Below are 22,329 nucleotides of genomic sequence, written 5' to 3'. Positions count from 1 at the left end.
GTGCAACAGTCTGGGCAGGCATCACCAGCCAGCGCAAAACAGATTTGGTTTTTGTAGATGGCTCAGTCACTGCTCGTTCCTACCTCAGAGACATGATAGAACCCATCATCATCCCCCAATTCCGCCAGCACACTCCCAACTTTCTGTTCATGGATGACAATGCTCCACCATGTCGTGCCAGAATTGTCACAATTCGACTTCAGGAAGTCGGAGTGCCTCATATGGTATGGCCAGCAATGTCCCCTGACCTGAACCCCATAGAGCACGTCTGGGACCAGCTGAAGCAGAGACTGGATGACCGTACTCCATCTCCACGTAACCTGGCAGAACTGCGTGTAGCAATTGTGGAAGAGTGGAACGCATTGCCTCAGAACAACATCATGAGGCTAGTGAGGAGCATGAGACGTCGTTGTCAAGCTGTCATTGTGGCAAATGGTGGAAACACCTGCTACTGACATTGTCAATTTTTGTTATTTGGGGCTATCCTTGTTATTGCTTAAATTTTGGGGGTAATAAATATTAAACTAATGAAAATGGTGTTTCTTCTCATTCATTATTAGTAATATCAAAGGGAACTTTGACTTATTACATTAAAATTCAGACCAAATAGGAAAAGCACTCATGTAAATAACAATATCCCTAACTTATTGTGAGTAGTGTATATAAATAAAATTGAATCAGGGAGTGTGTCCCCTTTAAAGTCCTACTTTTTCATATAGTGTAACAAAAGTGGCTGTTATTTTTTTTGTTCAAACTAATGGGTTCATATAATTCACACATAAACTGTAAAAAGATGGTTTGTATATGTATGATCATCATCAGTGATTAACATAACCTCAAAACTACATTTAAAAAAAAAAATCTTTCCACCAGAAAAATGATTTCAATTTTTAAACATTTGCACGGCCACTGTCATCCAAGAAAACATCTGAAATGGAAACTGACTAAAATCATATATTTAGATTATATCTAGTGGTCAGGACAGGATTTATGTGCATCTTCTCCTGGTTCACCCTCCTGAATGTGATGCTGTGAGTGTAGTTCGGTGCTCAGGTGCGTACCTGCACCCGGACAGGCAGCTTGTGTGTGTTTTCCAGCACAGCTTTGAGCCCCAGAGCCGCAGCAGCTCCAACCTCAGCTATCAGGTTGTGTCCACATGCGTGTCCAATGGCAGGCAGGGCGTCGTACTCACACAGGAAGCCCACAGTGACCACGTCTTCGTGCTCGCTGCCTCCGGCCAACCAACGTGCTCGGAACGCAGTGGGCAGCTTGAAGTGAGCGTCCACCTTCCAGCCTTCCTCCTGGCTGAAAAACGCCACCAGTCTGTCGTGAGCCTTGTTCTCCTGGTAAGCCAGCTCCGGACAGCTCCAGATGTCCCGACTGAGGCTGTGCAGCTTCGCTTCGGCTTCGTCTACAGACCGACAGAGTCTCTGTTTGAGACTCTCTGCTCCCTCAGACATGTTTCTCTCTCACTGCAGACTGTTGTGTTTAAATGTTACTCAGTCTGTTATGGAAATACTCCAGCTCAGAGTCGCTGCTGTATCACGTGACTGAACTTTTTTTTTTTTTTTCAGAAACTTTATTAAACTACTTCTGTGCACAAATAATTTTTTTTTTTTTTTTTTTTCAGAAACTTTATTAAACTACTTCTGTGCACAAATAATATTCACTGAAGCTGTAAAATTACAGAATGTGGAAGACCACAAGTGTCATGAAATTATTTACTACAAAAGCAGAAAGCAATATCTACGGTCGTCCTCAAATTTATTGATACCCTTCCATTAAAGAAAAGGCATAATTTAATAGTCATTCAAATATCTAGAAACTGAAAAAAGAAAATAATATTTTTTTTTAAATTGCTAAATTATAATTTAGTGAAATAAGACTTTGCTTTTTGAATTGTGGTTGAAAGGAATAAATAAAAAACAAACAAACAATACTGTCCCAGACAAATTAGAGCACTTTGCTGATGAGCAGTGGGCCAAAATCAAAATACCTTTCAACAGGTGCAGAAGTCTGAGAGTTACAGAAAACACTTGATTGCAGTGATTGGCTCAAAGGGTTGTTCAACAAAATATTGGTTTACGGGTCCCATCGTGCTTGTTTGCTTGTTTTTTTTGTTTGTTTTTTAAATATATATTTCTGTTGAACCACAATTGGAAAACAATGTCATGATTTTCATTAAATCTTTATTTTTTATTACTTTTGTCAATTTCAACTTATTTCAGTGACAGCTGTTTTTTTCCTTCTTTAATGGGAGGGTACGAATAAATTTGAGGACGACTGTATATAAACAATAAAGAAAAGGCTGGAAGTTTGAAGAGTTTTAGATCAGATTAGATTGGATTGGATTGGATTAGATTAGATTAGATTAGATGTAACTTTATTGATCCCTTTGGTAGGGTACCTCAGGGAAATTGTTGTACTTGCAATAACATAACACTGACAAAGAAAAAAGCAGTAAACTGTGTTAAACTGTGTAACAAATATTTTTTAAAGCCATAGTTTTCTGCCGAAATTTTACCTTTTTTTTTAAGCCATGGTCATAGGCCTATAAACAATCTAAAAATAAAACATTTAATTGCTTAATATGACACTTTACTGTCTTAATATGCTATGGCTGAGCAATTTAAGGAAAATGTCTATTTGAGATTTTTCTAATTTGTTATACAAGTCAAGTTTCAGTTGAGTTCAAACAGATTTAAAACGTGCGATGAAGCATTACTGCATTAGATACCATAAACACTATCAAACAAGGAGGATGGCATAAATTTGTGAAACCATCATCATAACAGTTTAAACCCTGAGTAAGACTCACTGCATAATATACCGTACATAGCAGCTGTAAAGTTACAGAATATGGAGGACCACAAGTGTGAAGAAAAGGCTGAAAGATTAGACTCTTTCAGCTAAACTGTGTAACATATATTTTGTAAAGCCTTAGTTTTATGGCCCTTTTTTGTTTTTAATTTAGCCTAATAAATAATTGTCACAGGCCTATACATGGCAGCTGTGAAATTACATATATGGAAGACCACAAGTGTCTTATTATTCTAGGGCTGAGCAATTTAATGAAGATAGGAAATTACAATTTTTCTGACAGATAATGCGATTTGATATGCAAGACATTTTTGGTAAAGGCAAGCTTCAGTTCAGTATTCACAAAGTTAAAATGTGTTGAGTATTACTATATAAGATATTATCAAAACTGTCTAGCAAGAAGCACAGCATGAAATCATAAAATGACTAAAACAGCAGTTTAGACCTGGGGTACGACACGCTTCATAATATAGGTTCTAAATTGCAGAATTTGCAAGTTACGAATTGCATTATTTTAAATCACAGTTTTTAGTGCAATAACTAGAGAAACAAAGAGTGCAAAGAAAACGGCGTTAAGTTTGAATGCTTGTATGTAAACTGTGTAACAAATATTTTGTAAGGTCCTAATTTTATACCCTTTGTTGTGTATTAATTAATTTATTGTGTAAGAAATCTAAACTGAGGCATGACAGAAAAAAAAATGCAACATTTAATGTACGAAGGAATGTAAGGAAGGACATACTAGTATTGCCCACAAACTGTGTTATTATTTCAACTTAACTGCTCTCTCATTTATAATAACAAGCTAGTTTAATGCTTCTTTGAGATCCCAACACATAAGAATATGTGGTTAGAAGTCAGCACTGGTGAATCGGACAGGCAAACAATACTACACATTTTGTAAAAAAACTACATAAACAAAATGTTTTTTATTTTCAGCTTTTCAATTTTTGTTTTTTGTTCTGAGTTACTGAAAGCAGTTTGTCAACATTACTCTTCAATGCATTTGCTTAAAAAAAAATAATAATAATAATTTTAATGTATTTTTGGGCTGAAGTCCATAGTTTATAGGAATCACAAGTTTCCCTTAGTGTCTGGGATAGTAAAGAGAGACTGATGCGCTTGGTGTACAGATGATGAATTAAAAAAATATCACCTAAGATTTGGAGGCAGCAGATTCTTTTTTACAGGGTTCTTGACTGCAGAGAACCTGCATTAGTCTGTCAGTCAGTGGAGCAGCAGCTCCTCCACCTGCATTAACAGTGTTTTGCAAACTGCTCTGCGTTCTGTTCATCCTTCAGTTTTGCCTCAGCGAACTCCTGCTTCACCTTTTGCAGCAGCTCCGGATGCAGGAGCACATCCAGAGCCGTCATGGCCAGAGCCTTCGCTGTCCTCAGGGTGAAGAACTGAGCTTTGTCATCACCTGCAACAAACACACTGTTAGAGTCTGAAATGGTCAGATATCAACTTTGAGGTGTTCTGTCAGCTCAAGATTTAACTAGAAACTGAATAACACATCATCAGCCTCAATTTTGGATAGCAGGGGTTGCATACCAGCAGCAACAGTGTATTCCTCTGTGTGGTTCAGAGCATTAGAACCAATGAAGAAGTATGGATGGATGCCAGGAACTACAAATGACACATTGCCAAAGTCTGTAGAGCCTGAAGATCAAAAAAAAGGAAGAGAGAAGTATAGAGGAAGAAAAAACCCACAAATGTCAGTACAAGACCCTGATGTAAAAGTGTTCGTTGTCAGACACGCAGGATTCACACATACCAGATTCATTTTTGAGAACATCTTCATCTGTGGTAAAGTCCATCCCCAGAGCTTTGCCATTCCTCTCGTACAGCTCCTCCAATGTAACATTGCGCAGCATGTTGTCAAATTTATTTCTTGCAAATTCTACTTCAACCTGAAAGTGAGAAGATTGTTTTTGTTTTTTGTTTTTTTAAACCTGATGCTTTGTCCCCCCCAATCTTTACAAACTAAGACAAAAAGCAATGATATTATTTGTACGTATGTGGCCATTTAAAAGCCATGAGGTGGCTTCTCTTTTATTAGCTTAGCTGCAGTTTAAGGTTTAAGTACATTTCAACCAAGCTGCAACCTCAGGGTCTGAAAATAAAAAGTGAGTCAGTCTCCATAAACCTTCATGTTAAAATGCCAACTTTACAGCAGAAATAAACATGTTTCCAGTCTGGTACAAAAAAAAAAAAACAATTTTGGTCTCTGGATAATTTCACTCTCCATGACAACTGTACAGGGAGTGAATGTTTGTGAAACTCACACATTTAAATTGTATAAAGGTTGAAAGCTGTGCATTATTAAGGGGTTTTGAGCTGTTTTGAATAACAGGGAGATGCCATCATAAGACAGTCCATGACCCAGAGTCCAAAAAGCTCCTTCCTTGTTGTAATTCTCACCTCACAGCCAGTGGCCAGAGCAGCTGATCTGAAACACTTCTGAGCTTTGTCCTTCAGGACAGGAAGCTCAGCTCTTGACGGGGTTCTCAGATAGTACTCCAGTTCCGTGTAGGCAGGGATGATGTTTGGTTTCACTCCTCCGTGCTTTATGATTCCTGCACAGTACAATGTAAATGAATCACGATTCAGTAAAAGTCCTAGAGCGACACATGAGTGTGGAGGAGCATCAGCTGCTCACCATGAACTCTCCAGTCTGGCTTCATCTGCTGTCTGAGTGCAGACAGGTTGTTGTAGCAGAGCACCGCTGCATCCAACGCATTGATTCCCTCCCAGGGGTAGGCTGAGGCATGAGACGCCTTACCGTGATACTTTATAGTTACACTGGAAACACAACACAAATAAGAAGCAGCAACGTAAACCACAACATGTATCACATCTCCAGACTTCCAGTAAAGAACACTGTGTTTCCAAGTAAACAGCACACACAGAAAAGAGACAAGCAGGACGGATTTAACAGGACGTTTGCACTGTAATAAAGCATACTCATGCTCAGCCACACATGGCAGGTAGGTGGCATCCTCCTTTGATGGATGAGCCATGAATACTACATCCAGACCTTCAAATGCTCCCTTTCCTAACATATCGATTTTACCTCCACCATCCTCTTCAGCTGGAGTCCCCAACACCATCACCTATGGAGATAAATCCAGCAAATGTACTTCAGAAATCACAGTCAAACAGATTTCAACCAAGTGTCATTCTGAATTTTAGCTCAGATTCACACTTCAGGTGGTTATTGTTAAATTCATTCAAACTAAACTATATGACTTAATAGATTTCTTCCAAACTTGGCATGAACTCCTCTGGTTGTCCTACCTGCACCCGGACAGGCAGCTTGTGTGTGTTTTCCAGCACAGCTTTGAGCCCCAGAGCCGCAGCAGCTCCAACCTCAGCTATCAGGTTGTGTCCACATGCGTGTCCAATAGCAGGCAGGGCGTCGTACTCACACAGGAAGCCCACAGTGACCACGTCTTCCTGCTCGCTGCCTCCCGCCAACCAACATGCTCGGAACGCAGTGGGCAGCTTGAAGTGAGCGTCCACCTTCCAGCCTTCCTCCTGGCTGAAAAACGCCACCAGTCTGTCGTGAGCCTTGTTCTCCTGGTAAGCCAGCTCCGGACAGCTCCAGATATCCCGACTGAGGCTGTGCAGCTTCGCTTCGGCTTCGTCTACAGACCGACAGAGTCTCTGTTTGAGACTCTCTGCTCCCTCAGACATCTTGTTCAGTGTGGCTCCAAGCTCCCTGCTGTCTCACTATCACGTTACAGTCACTCCCCACACCCTCACCCTTCCAATACAAGGGCTAAAATAGGAGCAGTCTGATTTCAAAATAGTCCTCACACACAACACAGCATGCTGTTGGAACAATATTGCTGACAGATGCCACTTTACATTTGATAACCTGTAATTTCTTGGTTATAAGAACTACTCAACCTGAGAAAGCACAAAGTATCAAGTCTTCTGTTGTTCTTGCGGAGTCCAGCAGCTCTTATGTTGTGGTCATTAAAGAAAAAGGTTTAACAGTTTCAATGCAGAGCATGAAACTGACCTGACAGAGTTTATAACTAGTTAATATTCAACTCTTGTCCCTAGTTAGGCATCTACAGTGCAATTAAATATACAGCTTTCATTCTCATCAAATTGCAAAACACTCCATGGCTGTTGGGCAGCTAGCTATACCCTTCAGCAACCAACTTCAGCCTTGAAGTACAGCACTGAACACCCACTAAGAGTGTGTTGTGCTATTCAAAAATGATATTTTAAGAAGAATGAATGTTTTTGGTAAAATTGAATCACTGCTTTTAATGATAAAATGTTGACATCTGTGTTTATATTGCTAATCCTGGTATTACTTTGATCAAATCAAAACCAATTCTATGGTATGACTCACATGTAGTTTGCATGCTCCTCTGATCTTTATCAAGTTACACATAACAAAATGATGAGAAACAGTAACATGCTTAGAATAACTTTTATTGTGTCAAATGTTACAGCACACCTTTCTTATTCATCCACAGATCTGGTCAGGTTTGTTTTGACCACTTGTGCGTTCCGTTGTCCCCTCAGACCTGCCAGGTAGATCTGAGGTTTGGGCACGTTGCTCTCACCGTCTCTCTTGCTTTGACAGGCAGCGTCTTTGGGCAGCCATGTCTGAGTGGTGTTTTCCCGTCTCATGTGGCTCAGATCAGTCTGCATCGAGTGTGTCACTTTGGTCCGAAGATCAGCCTAGGTTTATGGAACACAAAGCAAAGCTAATCATAATTAAAATAAGTTGATAAATTAAGTGCGCCATTAAACTCCTTCCTCCCAGTGGTCCCCATAGTGGGACCTGACTGTATACTATTAAACATCTATTGAACTGAAGAGGCCGCCTAGTATTGCAAAGACTAAAACAGAAGTATTGCCGTGCTTCATTGCTGTTGCGTCAAATTTTGAGCTGTGTTTGAGAATATTTACAGCAGCTACAATAAGATCAGCATCACTTATTTGTTGTTATACTGTATACTCTTATTTACTCTGTAATTTAGTTTGGACTAAATGGAAGTAAAAAAGATCACTGACGATAAAGACAAGAAGCTTTTTGTTTTTCAAAATTCAAAAGTGTCTCTTATCCATAGAGCCTAATTCCATTTTGACCTCCCAGTTTTGCAGGTGTTTCTCACTGACTTTTTGAAAGTTTTCTTCTGGTGAAGCTGTCAAAACATAGTCTAGGTGTTGCAGTGTTGCACTGGTGTGGAGAGGAATTGTAAGTTCATATGGCTCACCAGCTTGAGAGCTTTTCGTCGAAGCTCCCACTCATTCCACTCATATGACTTGACGATGTTTGTCTCCACTGGGTGGATGTCAGTCTGTGTGCCGCTCTCACACTTGGTGATGGGTTTCACCAGCAAACTTTCTCCTGGCTGCAACTGTAAAACAAGTCAAAAACTACATTTACTGTGAAACTCCCAGAAATGTCAGTGTGGTATAGTTTCTGAGGGAGTTAGTGGCATGCATTATTCTGTAGCACAGATGCATTTCTAAAACTACCCCCAGATTGTTCCAAAGTAAGAATGTTTCAAATCTTCTTGTTTATTTAATAAAATATATTCTGAAATGTAGCTTGTGTGGAAAAGCTGAGTCTTGCTTTGAGAGTACTGAGCTGACCTCAGAGTATGGACTGACACAGGAAAACTGCTGGTGGAGTTTGAAGAATTGAATGAGTTCAGAAAAGCATTTGGCTTTTTCTGCCACCTCCTCAATAAAGTCATCTGGACTGGAGGCAAATTTCAAGGCGGCTTCTTTAGAGCTAAAAACATAGAGCTTCTCCTTGTGTTTCAACACTCCGATGTGTGGGTTACCTGCAAAAGACAAATACTGTTAAATACTACAAAATATGCACATTAGATTACAAATGCTCATCATATTGCATTCACTTAAACATAATATAAAATACTGATAAGCTCAAACATTATAACCACTTCTGCCTAACACACGGTTGGTCCATTAGCTGATAGTTAGCATCAGATGCTTTAATTCCTACAAGTTGTGAGGTGGAGCCACTGTGGATCAGATTAGTTGTAGCACATCCCTCAACAACACACACATCCAGTAGCAGAATTGTTTGTAATTAGCAAAACAGGCAAGTCAATGTACATGCAAGCCATTGACCAGAAGTGCAGAGATGAGAAAGCTTGAACTTGTCTTTGTACAATGTCGCTTCTGCAGTCGCCTCACTGTGAAATTGAAGAGAGACCTGAGGATGAATCTTTATACATTTCAACACATCTGTGGAGTTTTGGGTAATAACTAAAATAATTAGATCACCTTAGCATGAAAAAGCCACTTGAGGTGGTTTGAGCATCGGATAAATGGGCTTTCTAAATGCCTCTCTTTGCTCTAATTGGACACTTGTAAAATACATCTAATCTGAAGTAAACACTGGGGTAGATTGAGAAGATGGCTTAATTAGGCCACTGCCACAGCATCATGGGCCAGATAAGCAGCAAAAAAAGAGATAGACAGATACAGATAAGGAAGGAAATGTGAGATGTAGCCAGAAGAAGGGTCTGGTCACCTCGGAGGCTGTCAGCTTTTCATATTAGGAATTCCATCTGACTTACTTTACTTAAATAAAGCTGAAGCCTTTACCCACATGCTCCAATTTGACAAAGACGAAACATCAAAAGGCCATTCCTGATGTTGCATTGATTAGAGTATTATGAGAACAGTACCTGGAAGTAAAAGCCCATCTCTGTTCACAAGTGTGTAGCCACAGAATCCATTATACTGCAACGGCAGCTCATCAAAACTGGTTGTTGTTTCAGGCAGGAGCCATTCTTGTGGTTTCATCTGATCTGGATCAATCCGCTCATCTGGAAGGCAGAATCAAGAACTGCATTTAAGATTGGCACACAGATAAACTTGGATTTGTTTTCACTCTGGAGTTCGGCTTTGTAAGACTTCTGGAACATGGAATTCCTTTCTTTAAGAACTGACTGCTAGTATCTGTGGTTGATGTCAGCCATACCTGAGGAATCAGTCAGTCTCTGCTCATCTGTCTTCACCTCTGATGCCTCCAGCAGGCTGTCCAGATAAGCTTCAGAGAAAATCTTGGCCTGAGAGGCGAGGAAGGGCTGAAGATTTAATGCGATGTTACTGATAATATTCAGAAGCTCAGCCTCATCCTGAAGTCCAGACCACAGCTTTGACAGGACCTTGAATAGTGGCTGAAGATAATACAAAACCAAAGCTGAGACATTTGATATTGGTCATGTCAGTGTGTTAAGAGCAGAGGTGGTAAAGGTTATTTTCACTTAGCATAAAGACTGAAGGGGAATCTATACAGTTGCCAACACCTTGGAAGCTGAGTAGCTAACTCTTTGTATTTCATTAGTTTAATTAGTATAGAAACTAATCTTAGGGCGTGTTACATACTGGAGCTATTTCTACAGGAACAACAATTTATCCATCTGCTGAGAATATCTGTGGAGCGTCTGGCTTTAGCACAGTCTTTGGTTTTTGTCACTGTACAGACATGATGAAACAAAATGTGGAAACCTCACTATGACAGCAAGACTGCAATGCTACATACAATCTGTCGCTTATCTGGGCTGTTGTTTGCCAAGACATAGCTCCAATATACAATTCTGTCAAACTCCTTTCAACCAAATATTTCTAAGTTTCACACTTCTGTTTGCAGGTAGATAATACAAGATGCATGGTATTGATATCTGTTTCACCTTTTATGCTAAGCTAAGCTAATAATGTCCTGACTTCAACCCTGTACGTAAGAGACATACATAAGGCTGACATAGAAAGGCACTCAACAGTTATTCCTTCAGACGTAATATAACTAAACATAAAAGCAGAAGCAGCATAAGGGATCAGCAATCAACACACTTACAAAAACTCTTGCAGTTGGTACCGCCGTCTTTGACTGCACAGTGTCTTTCAGCTGCTTCATCTGTGATGAGAGCTCAGTCTGCAGGATGTCAATGTGCTTGCTACATGAACCTGCATCAGTCTGGTGGTAAAAGGAAAAAAACAGAAAAATACTAGCCTTCCTTGCTTTTAAAGACACAGGGGCTATTTTATCATTTTTACTCTTCTTAACAGCCTTTATACTTGTCTTCACCCCAAAAAAATTTGATCAGTTTCAAATTGTACAGAACTCAGCTTCCAGGCCATTGAAGAGAACCAAGAGGCAAGATGCCATCACTCTTGGTTTAGCTTCTTTAAAGAAGCTTCTGATTCGTTTCATAAGTGATTTTAGGAATTTGATTGCTTTCCACTCGCATGCTCCTTCTCACAGTTACATGACCCAACTTTTTTCTACTGAATAAGCCAATATTTCCTGCTCAGTTTTTATTATTTGTTGTTTTTCAGCGCTCATCTTCTGTCTCTCCTGGCTGCCCTCCGAGTCTTCCTGTTTAATGGGAGTTTTTCCCTCCCTACTGTCGCTAAGTGCTTGCACAATAGGGAATTGTTGGGTTTCTCTCTGTTATATATGTTTTGGTAAAGAACTTTCTTACTTGTTTTTCAAACACCTAATATAAATAAAATCATGATTGCCTTTGAAATATAGTATAGATGTAGGCTACATGAAATAACCACATTTTCACAATTACTACCTCACCAGTAACATTTTGAGGAAAACTTCATGCTGCCTGACGTTGTAGAGAGCCTGTTTAAGCAGGACAATGGGCACGTCACACTGTTTGGGGTGAATGTCAGGGTCTGTTAGCTTCTCCAGCAGAACTGTATACTTCCACGCCAGACTCTGTGTCACATGCAGCTCATGTTCTATGCTTTTACTGGTGACAGGAAGAGCTTCATTGACAACTGTGGGCACTGCAGAGAGAATGTAAAAAGAAACAACAAATTCTAATCATTAGTGAGGCAGAATAATGTAGTCTGCAGCAGCTGCCAGCCACAGTTTAAATAACACAGATATTCAATTTACTGTGACGTATGCAAAAGAAAAGCAACAAAGCCTCTTTGAGAAGTTGGAAATGTTCAGCATTTTTTTACCGGTGTTGCTACAAAAATGAAATATTTATCATTTATCACCACTGTTGTTGATTATTTTTCTGCCAATCAATAATCAACTAATTGTTACATAGTGTATAATGACATGACCAGCACAAGCAACACAAAAGTCATCCAACTTCCCTTTGACAAATAAATCCTTTCCAACAAGGTCTTTACTCTGATAAGACAGATACAATGACGATGTTTTCAAGTTTATCTTGCTAAATATTTTTTTAAAAGTATCAGCATGTGACAACATAGTAATTACAAAACACTGTGCTTAATCTGTTGTGCAAATCATCTAAGGTAAACTGTTCATTGAATACTGCCAACCTGACAGATCAACATACACCTGCTCAGTTTAAAGATTTTTAAAAATGACTGTACTTAGTTCATGGATGTTGACCTCCTCCTCTCCTTTCTTGCTGGCTTTGTTGAAGAGCAGGATCCCAGTGACAAGCATGGTGAGCTCTACAAGCTGCTGCTCCTTGTCTTTCTTTAGGAGCACCATGAAGGTACCCAGTTCAGTCTGAGGGAAAATGCTCTGTAGAGCAGCTGAGACAAGAGAATAACAAGAGAAATCAAGAGTAAGAAACAGTACACACATAACCATTATCACCTCCTTAATTGTAACAATGTCAGCCCATCCATTTCTATACACCGCTTAATCCTCACTAGGGTGGCGGGGGGGCTGGAGCCTATCCCAGCCGACTTAGGGCGAAGGCAGGGGACACCCTGGACAGGTCACCAGTCTATCACAGGGCCACACTTAGAGACAGACAACCAAGCACACTCACATTCACACCTACGGACAATTTAGAACCACCAATTAACCCACGCTGCACGGGGAGAACATGCAAACTTCCACGCAGAAAGATTCCGGTGCCCCCACCGGGACGCGAACCGGCAACCTTCTTGCTGCGAGGCAACAGTGCTACCAACTGCGCCACCTTGCAGCCCACAATGTCAGCCTTACAGTATAATGCATTCACTGGACTATCAGTACAACTATAAGATGTCAAAAAGAGTGAAAGACCTGTAGCCTCTCGCAGAGTTTTGGTGTCTGTAGGGGCGCCTATGGCGGAGCGCAGCAGAATATAGGTGACGATTTTACGGTACAGAGTGTCTAACTCCTCCCTGGTTTTCACCCTGCTGTCGGTGATCTCTCTGCTCATCGAAGTCAGTCTGGATTCCATCACCCGTTGGATTTGCTCAAGAAACTCCCCTGCACAAACACACAGGAAATGATCATGACAGTTACAATATAACAGAACTATTCTTCCACATTTTTTTTCGTAACAATCCAGTACTTTAACAGCAAGCCAAAAGGCAAAAACATGTCTAATATACATCCCTTTGTTGGTAAAACCCTTGTGGCAGAGTTTTGTACAGTCTGTCCATGGTTAACTCATTTTGGCAAGTAAACAGAGCTAATCTGAAATTAGCAAAAAAAAAAAGGACATATGTGACAGATTCAAAAAGTCTTTGTGATGCTTCTACATTAATAAAAAATACTTGTTTTTACAAGCTCAGTGTTTGATCATTTAGGCTGGAATAAAATAATAGCATGAGGTTTAAAGGTTTTCTGTGCTGGGCGACTGTGGTTCAGGTAGGAGAGTGAGTTGTCCTCCAATGGCAAGGTTGGCGGTTCGATTCCCCTGCCCCTCCACAGTCAAAGCATCCTTGGGCAAGACACTGAACACGAAGGTGCTCCCAATAGCAGGCAGCACCTTGCATGGCAGCTCTGTCACCATTGGTGTATGAATGTGTGTGTGAATGGGTGAATGAGAAACACATTGTAAAGCGCTTTGGATAAAAGCACTATATACACATGTGGACGAAATTGTTGATACACCTTGGTTAATGAAAGAAAAACCCACAATGGTCACAGAAATAACTTGAATCTGACAAAAGCTATAATAAATAAAAATTCTATGAAAATTAACCAATGAAAATCAGACAACCTTTTGAGGCAATCACTGCAATCAAACGATTTCTATAACTGTCAATGAAACTTCTGTACCTCTCAGCAGGTATTTTGGCCCACTCCTCATGAGCAGACTGCTCCAGTTGTCTCAGGTTTGAAGGGTGCCTTCTCCAGACAGCATGTTTCAGCGCCTTCCACAGATGTTCAACAGGATTTAGATCAGGGCTCATAGAAGGCCACTTCAGAATAGTCCAATGTTTTCCTCTTAGCCATTCTTGGGTGTTTTTAGCTGTGTGTTTTGGCTCATTATCCCGTTGCAAGACCCATGACCTGTGACTGAGACCAAGCTTTCTGACACTGGGCAGCACATTTCTCTCTAGAATACCTTGATAGTCTTGAGATTTCATTGTACCCTATGAATAGGTCAACTGAGTGACTACAAGTTAGTACACACCTGTGATGCTAATTCGAGGACACACCTTGATTGAACATGTCCCTATGGTCACATTATTTTCAGTCTTTTCTAGGGGTACCATCATTTTTGTCCAGGCCTGTTTCATGAGTTTATTTGTTAAAATAATTCTGTTAAGCCATGGTTCAAAAGCAATGTCTGATTTCATTGGTTAATTTTCAGTGAATTTTTATTTATTATCACTTTTGTCAGATTCAAGTTATTTCTGTGACCTTTGTGGGTTTTTCTTTCATTAACTGAGGGGTACCAACAATTTTGGTGTGCAAGTGCAGACCATTTACCATTTAGTTTTTGACCTTGAGGGGGCACTGTGGAGCTGTTTTTCTGTGAGTTGGTCCTCATTTTACTTTTCTAAGATGCACAGACAGGCATGAGTTGAATTTTGATGATTTGGTGTTCCACAGTCTCCACAGTCTACCTTTTATGTTGCAGGATCAGAAATCCTAGATTTGGTTGCACCAGTTCAGTACTAACAACACCTCTCTCGTCAGTTTAAATTAAATCAAATTCAACTCATTTTCCATCCAGTGTTTAACATCTGCTAGACAATACCAAATTCAATACACTTAATCGGAAGGTGCAGATCATGATCACAAGGTATCTGGTCAAAAGCCTAAAGCCTAAACAAACAAGACAAGAAGTACAACTTTCTACCCAGACATTTTAGAATGCAGCTTTTATTACTTACGTCGAGAGGTATAATTCATATCAAAATACACTTGCATTTTGATTGTGTCAAGGGACGGGCTGCACTTTTCCATGAGTTTATCCAGACACAGCTGTAAGACATGTCACAAAGGCAGAATAGAGACTGATTATGTTAAAGAAAGGGAGAGTTAACACCCTACAATTACACATGTACACCATGAAGTGGCTCTTGTAGACTAAATCAGTTTGAATTTAACCTCTTAAACAATTCAACATTTCTCCATCAAATGTTATACCTGACACTGCTGAGGAGGTTTTAAAACTACATCTAATTGATTTAGATGTTCATGTTGGGCTATAAAACGTACGCTGCACAAGTTAAAGAATGAATAAACATAAATCACGTCAAAAATGTGAATATTTACGCAGATTTTACTTTTGCTGTTTCTGGTAATATTCTGGAGGGTTGGGTTTGACATGCCAAAGTATGACTGTCGTGTAACTGAGACCACATTAAATGTACATAGTGATTTTAGAAAGCATGATTATGTCTTAAATATTATGTTATACCAATAAAAACATAAAACTAAATAAATGAATGAAGTAACTCACCTCTTCAATTTTTTTGACATCTTGTTTGGTGAGTGTCCCATCAACGTTAAAGCCATTTCTTGGGTCTAACACTACAGCTTTCACCTGAGGAGAATTATAAATAATTAATATGACTGTCACTTTGTATATTATATATTAACAAATGGCCATATGTTTTCATTAAAATAATTTGAGGTCATGAATACGGTGTTAGAATTACTGTTTATCTTTTTAGCATTTGTTCGATAGCTAACCGGTTAACAGGCACCGGATTAGTTGGTTTTGCTTACCATGAAAGCCACCAGAGTGTCCGACACAGACTGTCCCTGCATCGTACACTCCTGAACTACTTCACGAATTATGTTCATCACGTTTTCTGCCTGAGCCCGAGACATTTCTACCGACAAAGAGTGACTGTAAACCACAGATAACTGGTGCTAACGCAGCTAGCAGCTGCAGCAGACTGTTGAGAACTGGTTGCCAAGCAACAGCGTCAACTGGCGCTGCATTACGTCATGACGTCCACTAGACCGCGCTACAGTCAAACTAATGACAGTTTGTTTTGGGGTCTTTTTTGGTAATTTCTTTTCTGCAAATTATTCATTTGTTGACAGCAAAATAACGTATATACAAAACAGCAAAGCGTGAATTTTAATTTTATGTCGTATTAATTTAATAAATGAAATAAATGCAGAAATAAACAAATGACACACTGGAAATAAGAGTCAAGAGACAAAATAGCCGCAATTTCTTTATTACCTTAAAAAAAAAAAATATTGCCAGATTTAGCTATTTCACTCACTAAGAGAATGTAACAAATTCATAAATAAATATTGCCATGAAATACATTCTAAAATGAATAAATGTAGCATTAGGAAATGCTATTTAGAGCATGCATTAAAACGGAAATTTCAGTATAATACAGTTGTGTTCAAAATAACAGCAATGTTTTTTAAAACGTGAGTAAAGCTCAAAATCCTTGTATTTTTATTTCCATTCATTGGGAACGCTGCACATTATATTTTACATCAAAACATAAAGAAACATGCATCAATATTTTAACTACTTTGCAGAAAATGAAGGAAAAATGATATTGGGCTTTTCCAAATAATATCAGTGCTTGTATTTTTCAGTACAAACTCAAATATTTACTCAATAAGCTGAAAAAAATGTTACGATTTAGCATTCCTGTGAATCACTCAACTAATATTTAGTTGTATAACCACTGTTTTTGAGAACTGTTTGACATCTGTGCTGCATGGAGTCGACCAACTTCTGGCATCTGTAAATAGGTATTCCAGCCCAGGATGATTTGACAGCCTTCCACAGTTCCTCTGCATTTCTTGGTTTTGCCTCAGTCTTTCGTTTTCTTCCACGTCTCTCTGGTCTTGCTTTCCATTTCAAAGCACTGGAGATCATTTTATGCATGTCTTTATACGTTTTCCCATCTCCAATCAACATTTTAATTGAAGAACACTGTTCTTCTAAACAGTGTCCGGAACAACCCATCTTCTGCCGGTTTTCAAAAATATTCTCTCACCTTTCCATTTATTTCACATTAAGACAGACTAAAGAACACATTTGCTTTAGCCTCTGCAATCGTGTTTCAGTCTAAATTAGTTCAGTGAAGTCCACGGCAGTCCAATAACAAATAAAATAAAAATAATTTTAAAAAGGGCTCAACACACAAAAGCATGATTAAAATATTTATTTAAACAAAAAAAAAAAAAAAAAAAAAGAGAGAGATAAATAGCATGGCTCAGGTGAGAAATTTCTAAACTCGGTCCAGTCTGTTACAGTACATTTAGAGGAGAAGGAGACAATCAGAGAAGTGCGTTCTTTTCAAACTCGCCAGGAAACAAAAGGCAGACTGATCAGTTCACTGTTGCACTTACGTAAGGCTTACACTGCAGTTCCCACAGTCACATTTCATGGTGATTTCCACTTAAGAGCTGAGCTTTAGGCCACATGACAACCCCATGGCTTTAGAAAAGTCAGTTCCTCCCCCCCCAAAAAAAATAAAATACACAAACACATAAGAGTACATGCGAAAGGGTGCAAATAAATCCCACACAACTAAATAGTTTCATGCAATGGAGGGGAGAACAAAGCAGACCAAGTCTAAATACACAGAATTGGCACAAGGATTATCAAGATTCATAGTAATGCAGCAATTTGGCATCAATGGAACACTTTTTACAGAAAAAAGCACTTCTGTGCAAGTTGATGTCAGATCCTAACAACCAATGTTTTCACATCAAAATACTTTAGAAAAAAACCCAAAGACACTTGTGGCATGACACAGCACTCAGAAAATTATAAAGAGACTTCCAACTTCAAACAATGGACCAACACTGTACCTGCAGCAGGAGCATTTTAAATCATAACCAGACCAACATCTGCACTCTACAAACCTCTACCAACCAAGTCAGCTCAGGAAAAATCAGCACAAAGGTCGCATGTAAAAAATCCCCTCTTTTCTCCTTTCTGGGTCAAAATACTGCAGCAACAGAAAACCTCCATGTACATGGATAAGTAGCTTTGATTTGGGAGCCGTTTAATGTCATGCACATTAAAGTCACTGCAATGAAAAATATATATTTATGAGATTTTTCAAAAATAGGGGATGAAAAAAAGCCATCATCTTACAAAACTCTTTTTAGAAGTTATGCTACAACAAAAAAGTCCACTCAATATATATAAAGACATAATAATTAGGACACTTTTCAAAAATATTGTTTGAGTTGTCAGATTTCCTTCATTGCAGAGGCCTTAACACTCACCATCATCAAGAGCATTTAATGTTGAATAAAAAAAGTTTTTAGTAGTTGCAACTTTCACCATGTCTAACTCATAAAATAATCTGATATACCAAATTTATTTAAAATGTTTGCATAATTACATCAAAATCTGATATTAGATTCATATATATTTGGATAGATTTTATATAGATATTTGGAGTCAGCAAGTAGTTTTCTTCATGTCCCTCAATTGCTTATTCTGGAAACAAAGTTGGCAGACATCAATTAAAGGCCAGCTTCAATTCTAGTCCCTTAACGACAAACGTGAATAAATTTTAATTTTGGGGACACAAATTTTTCCCAAAATGGGAAATTTAATAGAAAATTAGAGGGTTCTTGAGGGATAATAATAATGACAGAATTTTATGGCAGAAATGCAAGTTTCCTCATTTGCCATGTTGGTGGATCTCCACAGATTAAGCATATAGGAGGCAGCAGGTTCACAGAAAACCTGCTGGTGTCAAGTAAGAGCTCAAAAGTTAAGATCCACACAGCTGAGCAGAGTGAAACAAACTCCACAAGAAAAAACAACACAAAAAAACAGAGATATTTAAAAGGGGTCACAATGGCTCAGAGCAACCCATGGCACTGAATATTGCACTTGTAACTCGCACTAGTCCGCCTCAGAAACACTTCCTGAAGACAATCTGCGGCCCATACTCCTCATATTCTTCCTGACTGATCCATGCAGAGCTGAAGGTGGGCAGGTTGGCCAGCACTGCTCCTCCGCTCCACACTGAGAAGTCTCTGTCTTTGGGGCTGGTGACCCGAACGGCCTCAGCCATGTCTGCGGGCAGCAGGCCGACGATTTCAGCCTGGAGCCGTTCGGGCAGGCCGGGTAGCAGAGTGTTTCCACCTTCAGCAAGAAAAAAAATCCAAAAAGACATTCAGCACAGAGCAGCAGATTAACTGGAAAAAGACCAACTCAAATAAAAATCAAACGCATGCGGAGTTGTGCTTTTGATTTACGGGCCCAGCTGGAGTTCATTGCCGAGCCCCTCAGACTGTTGTGCAACACCTTTAACGGAAAACAACTGTTACCTGACAGTACGATGTTTCCCAGGAAGCCGCGCCGCAGGTCAATGTCTGAGCTGAGGATTGACTTGAAGATGCTCTCGTGCATCCCATAATGGTCCCGTCCAATCAGTTCAGGTTTAAACAGAATCTCAGGGGCCCTGGATGAATGGAGGGGAGGGAAGTGGTGCACTCAGTTTAGGAGTCTGGTTTAGAAAGAGGCACCTGGCTTGTCTCAATAGTCTGACTTGGAGCAGCACCTGCTGGACAGATCTCTGCTGCCCTGAACCTCAAACTTGTATCTAACATTATTCAACAAGTCAAAAGACAAGCAATGCACAGACTGAGCATGAGCTTCAACCCAATTTGCTTCACGTCTTTATGCTAAGCTACGCTAATTGTACACCATAATTTATAATAGAAGAGTAACTTGACTAAAACATTTTGTGGGTTACTGGATATACTGCATGTGCATTCACTTTGACATACATTCAGTCAACTAATTCTGGTGCTAACTATAGTGGTTGCTGCAGTCGTTTGCTTGCATTTCTTTGAGTAAAGGCAATCATGACCTTTTGACCTATCAGTGATGTTGCTTTTTACCCTCATGACCCCGAAGTACAACAAAACTGTTAGCTTCCTCGTTTGATATCTCAGAGGAACTAAAATTCAAACAATGACCACTAAAGGATTATAATGTGCTTCATTTCCTAATATGAGATTTCATTGGTTTGTCCCTGGAGCTTAAACACTTGCTATAGATCTTTGTATTTAGCATGCTTTATATTTCATTCATACACACACTGAGGTTTGTTAATAAAACATGGCAAAACCTCACAATAAAATCCTCAAATTTCCATTGTTAATATTAAATTCCTTTGTGACCCCCCACACCCCCATTCAGTGGATTAGGTGTCCGTCTCAAACAGGACATGACGTGCAGGCTGTTACCTGAACCGCTCTGTGGTGAGGGTGATGATCTGTCCGTCCGGCATGGTGTAATGCATCTCCCTGCAGGACAAACCCCCCCGACTCAGCTCAGCGTCATAGTCGAGCGCCACGCAGCAGCACTTCTCCTTCATCTCCCTCACAATCTCCTCCTCTGCTGAGGTGCGCATGCAAACCCCCTGTTCTTGCAGAAGCTGCAGACACAGCAAGTGATCAGTTTAGAGATGAATAGTAGTCAAAAGGGGAATTTTAGCACATAAAGCATACAGAGGGACAGAGCATGAACAGACAGGTCCACTTGCATCTCACAAGAGCTTTGTAACGAGGACACCAACCTAGGGCTTTACGCATCATTTAACAAATTATTATTAAACATGCAGTATATTACAGTTGAAGCCTTAATGCTAATGTGAGGCTGATAGTTGTGTCCTTCAACTGGCTGGCTCTAAATGTTGTGCTGCAGCTTTTTTTTTTTTTTTTTAAGTTGACAAGACCACAGTAAATCAAGGTACGTGCCATGATGTACTTTTTAAGAGATGCTTTTTTTTTTTTTTTTTACTCAGATATAAACCTAAAATGTAAAATTGCCAGCACGCTATGGAAAAAGGTTCCAAAAACAATCTGAAATTTAAGATCCTGATATACAATTTATGCAGCAGCTGAGCTAACTGAGCTGTCCTTAAACCTGATTTCTCTTTGACTTGACCACAAGTCTTTATCCAAGTTGCCAACTGACAATGTTATTAGGAGAGCTGCCCATAAACTGCGTGAATGACAAAAGAAGGAGTGAATACCTTTTTAAGGTGCATTGTTACGTCTACACCACCCAGAGGGAAGCGCTGCACTGCATGAGGTAGACAGTATCCCTCGAACACTGGCACACTGTGGCTCACTCCGTCTCCAGAGTCAAACACAACACCTACAAGGAAAAAAGAAACAGTGCATTCTCTGTTTGAAATATTCCAGTCTGAAGTGAGATGTTAACTAAATGAGCGAGTTCTGGTAATACACTGCTCAGCACAGACTTTAGAAATCTAGTGGGTATCTAGTGGGTGTAAAATGTTTCAGCTCTAGGTGTCTAGCTGGCTGCAGAATTGCCATTTGTGTTGTGGAAATTATTGCATTTTTAATGCTTTGGACTTCGTCATTAAAGAATATTGCAAAGTCATTGCATTTAGATGTAGAAATTAGTTCTGAGGGCAGCAAAGCTGGTGGGTTTGTTAATCTGTTTACTGTAGCAAATAGGACACAATAGCTGTTACTGCAGTTTGCGATGATTTCAGAAAAATAACTCTCCCTTGTTCTACGCAGAGTCTGGTTGAACACACATAACTTCTCTTTGTATATCTCATAATGAACCTGGAATTTTGACTTGCCCCATTTCCGTTCTGTTCTCTGGCACTCCCTTTTCTGTGCCCTGACTGAGTCGTCATTTCTCCATGGTGCCTTTTGCCTATGTTTAACCATTCTAACCTTGACAGGAGCAGCGGTGTCCAAAACATTTAAAACACTGGATATATAAGAGTTCAACAGATCATCAACATTAGAACATAAGATGTTTTCAAATCGAATCCTTTCCATAAACTCTGAAAAAACCCCAAATGACAATTTGTGGGTGAGTATATTGTCCCTGAATATGGCACAAACGCCCCCGCCCCTCTGGTTTTGTCGCGTTTCAGACACAAAATTAAAGTGCAATGGACTACACTTAATCAGAACTGCATTACTGATGTTTTTGTCGAGCCACGTCTCAGTTAAAAATCAAGGAGAAAAAACTACTAATTAAAAATGATCTGTTACTTAAAGATCTTACATTGAGTACAGTGTGTTTGAGATTTACTTGAGTTTGAGTGGATGCAATCTTCTTGCAAGGGATATGGATTAGATTTCTCTGATCAGACAGTCTGACTCTCCCTCTTTTATCTAATGTATGTGGTTTGACAGTAGTTATTGTTTTAGAAAAGAACACTCCCTCCCTGGACCTCCAGTTGAAACAGGGTTTACTTTGAATGGTAGCAACGCAAAGGCCATAGCATCCTAGATAGCAGCAGTGACGCTTTTGGAGATAACAGCTACAGGCACCAGTGATGGGGGCCAAGCTGAGAGGGGTGGGG

At 39.7% G+C, this 22,329-nt stretch overlaps 3 protein-coding genes across 3 annotated transcripts in view; all 3 read right to left on the bottom strand.

Annotated features, from left to right (window-relative positions):
- Positions 1–3,730: 3,730 nt before the first annotated feature.
- LOC103354022 (peptidase M20 domain-containing protein 2-like) lies at positions 3,731–6,519 on the bottom strand. Its single transcript, XM_008277243.1, has 7 exons — positions 6,121–6,519; positions 5,788–5,936; positions 5,483–5,625; positions 5,245–5,399; positions 4,598–4,733; positions 4,375–4,482; positions 3,731–4,243 (listed from the first exon to the last, which is right to left on the bottom strand). Exons 1-7 carry the CDS (start codon positions 6,517–6,519, stop codon positions 4,077–4,079), a joined length of 1,257 nt encoding a protein of 418 aa, XP_008275465.1. The 3' UTR covers positions 3,731–4,076.
- Positions 6,520–7,259: 740 nt separating this feature from the next.
- Positions 7,260–15,847, bottom strand: cfap206 (cilia and flagella associated protein 206). The gene is made up of 13 exons (XM_008277235.1): positions 15,743–15,847; positions 15,474–15,557; positions 14,902–14,992; positions 12,851–13,039; positions 12,221–12,369; positions 11,938–11,950; positions 11,420–11,634; positions 10,688–10,807; positions 9,812–10,010; positions 9,516–9,656; positions 8,449–8,642; positions 8,067–8,210; positions 7,260–7,527 (listed from the first exon to the last, which is right to left on the bottom strand). The coding sequence occupies exons 1-13, from the start codon at positions 15,845–15,847 to the stop codon at positions 7,306–7,308; spliced, it is 1,866 nt and encodes a 621-aa protein (XP_008275457.1). The 3' UTR covers positions 7,260–7,305.
- Positions 15,848–17,145: 1,298 nt separating this feature from the next.
- The window catches only part of LOC103354013 (uncharacterized), a 32,764-nt gene continuing 27,580 nt past the window's right edge, over positions 17,146–22,329 (bottom strand). Inside the window, exons 20-23 of the mRNA XM_008277234.1 lie at positions 21,010–21,134; positions 20,219–20,409; positions 19,295–19,428; positions 17,146–19,109 (exon numbers count right to left, since the gene is read on the bottom strand). Coding sequence (XP_008275456.1) covers positions 18,877–19,109; positions 19,295–19,428; positions 20,219–20,409; positions 21,010–21,134 — 683 coding nt within the window. The 3' untranslated portion in view covers positions 17,146–18,876. The remainder of the gene's footprint in view (positions 19,110–19,294; positions 19,429–20,218; positions 20,410–21,009; positions 21,135–22,329) is intronic.

Source organism: Stegastes partitus, unplaced genomic scaffold, assembly GCF_000690725.1.
Source record: "Stegastes partitus isolate 25-593 unplaced genomic scaffold, Stegastes_partitus-1.0.2 Scaffold92, whole genome shotgun sequence".
Taxonomy (NCBI): domain Eukaryota; kingdom Metazoa; phylum Chordata; class Actinopteri; family Pomacentridae; genus Stegastes; species Stegastes partitus.
Note: the sequence above shows the minus strand (reverse complement) of the source record. Positions and strands in the feature narration are given on the sequence as shown.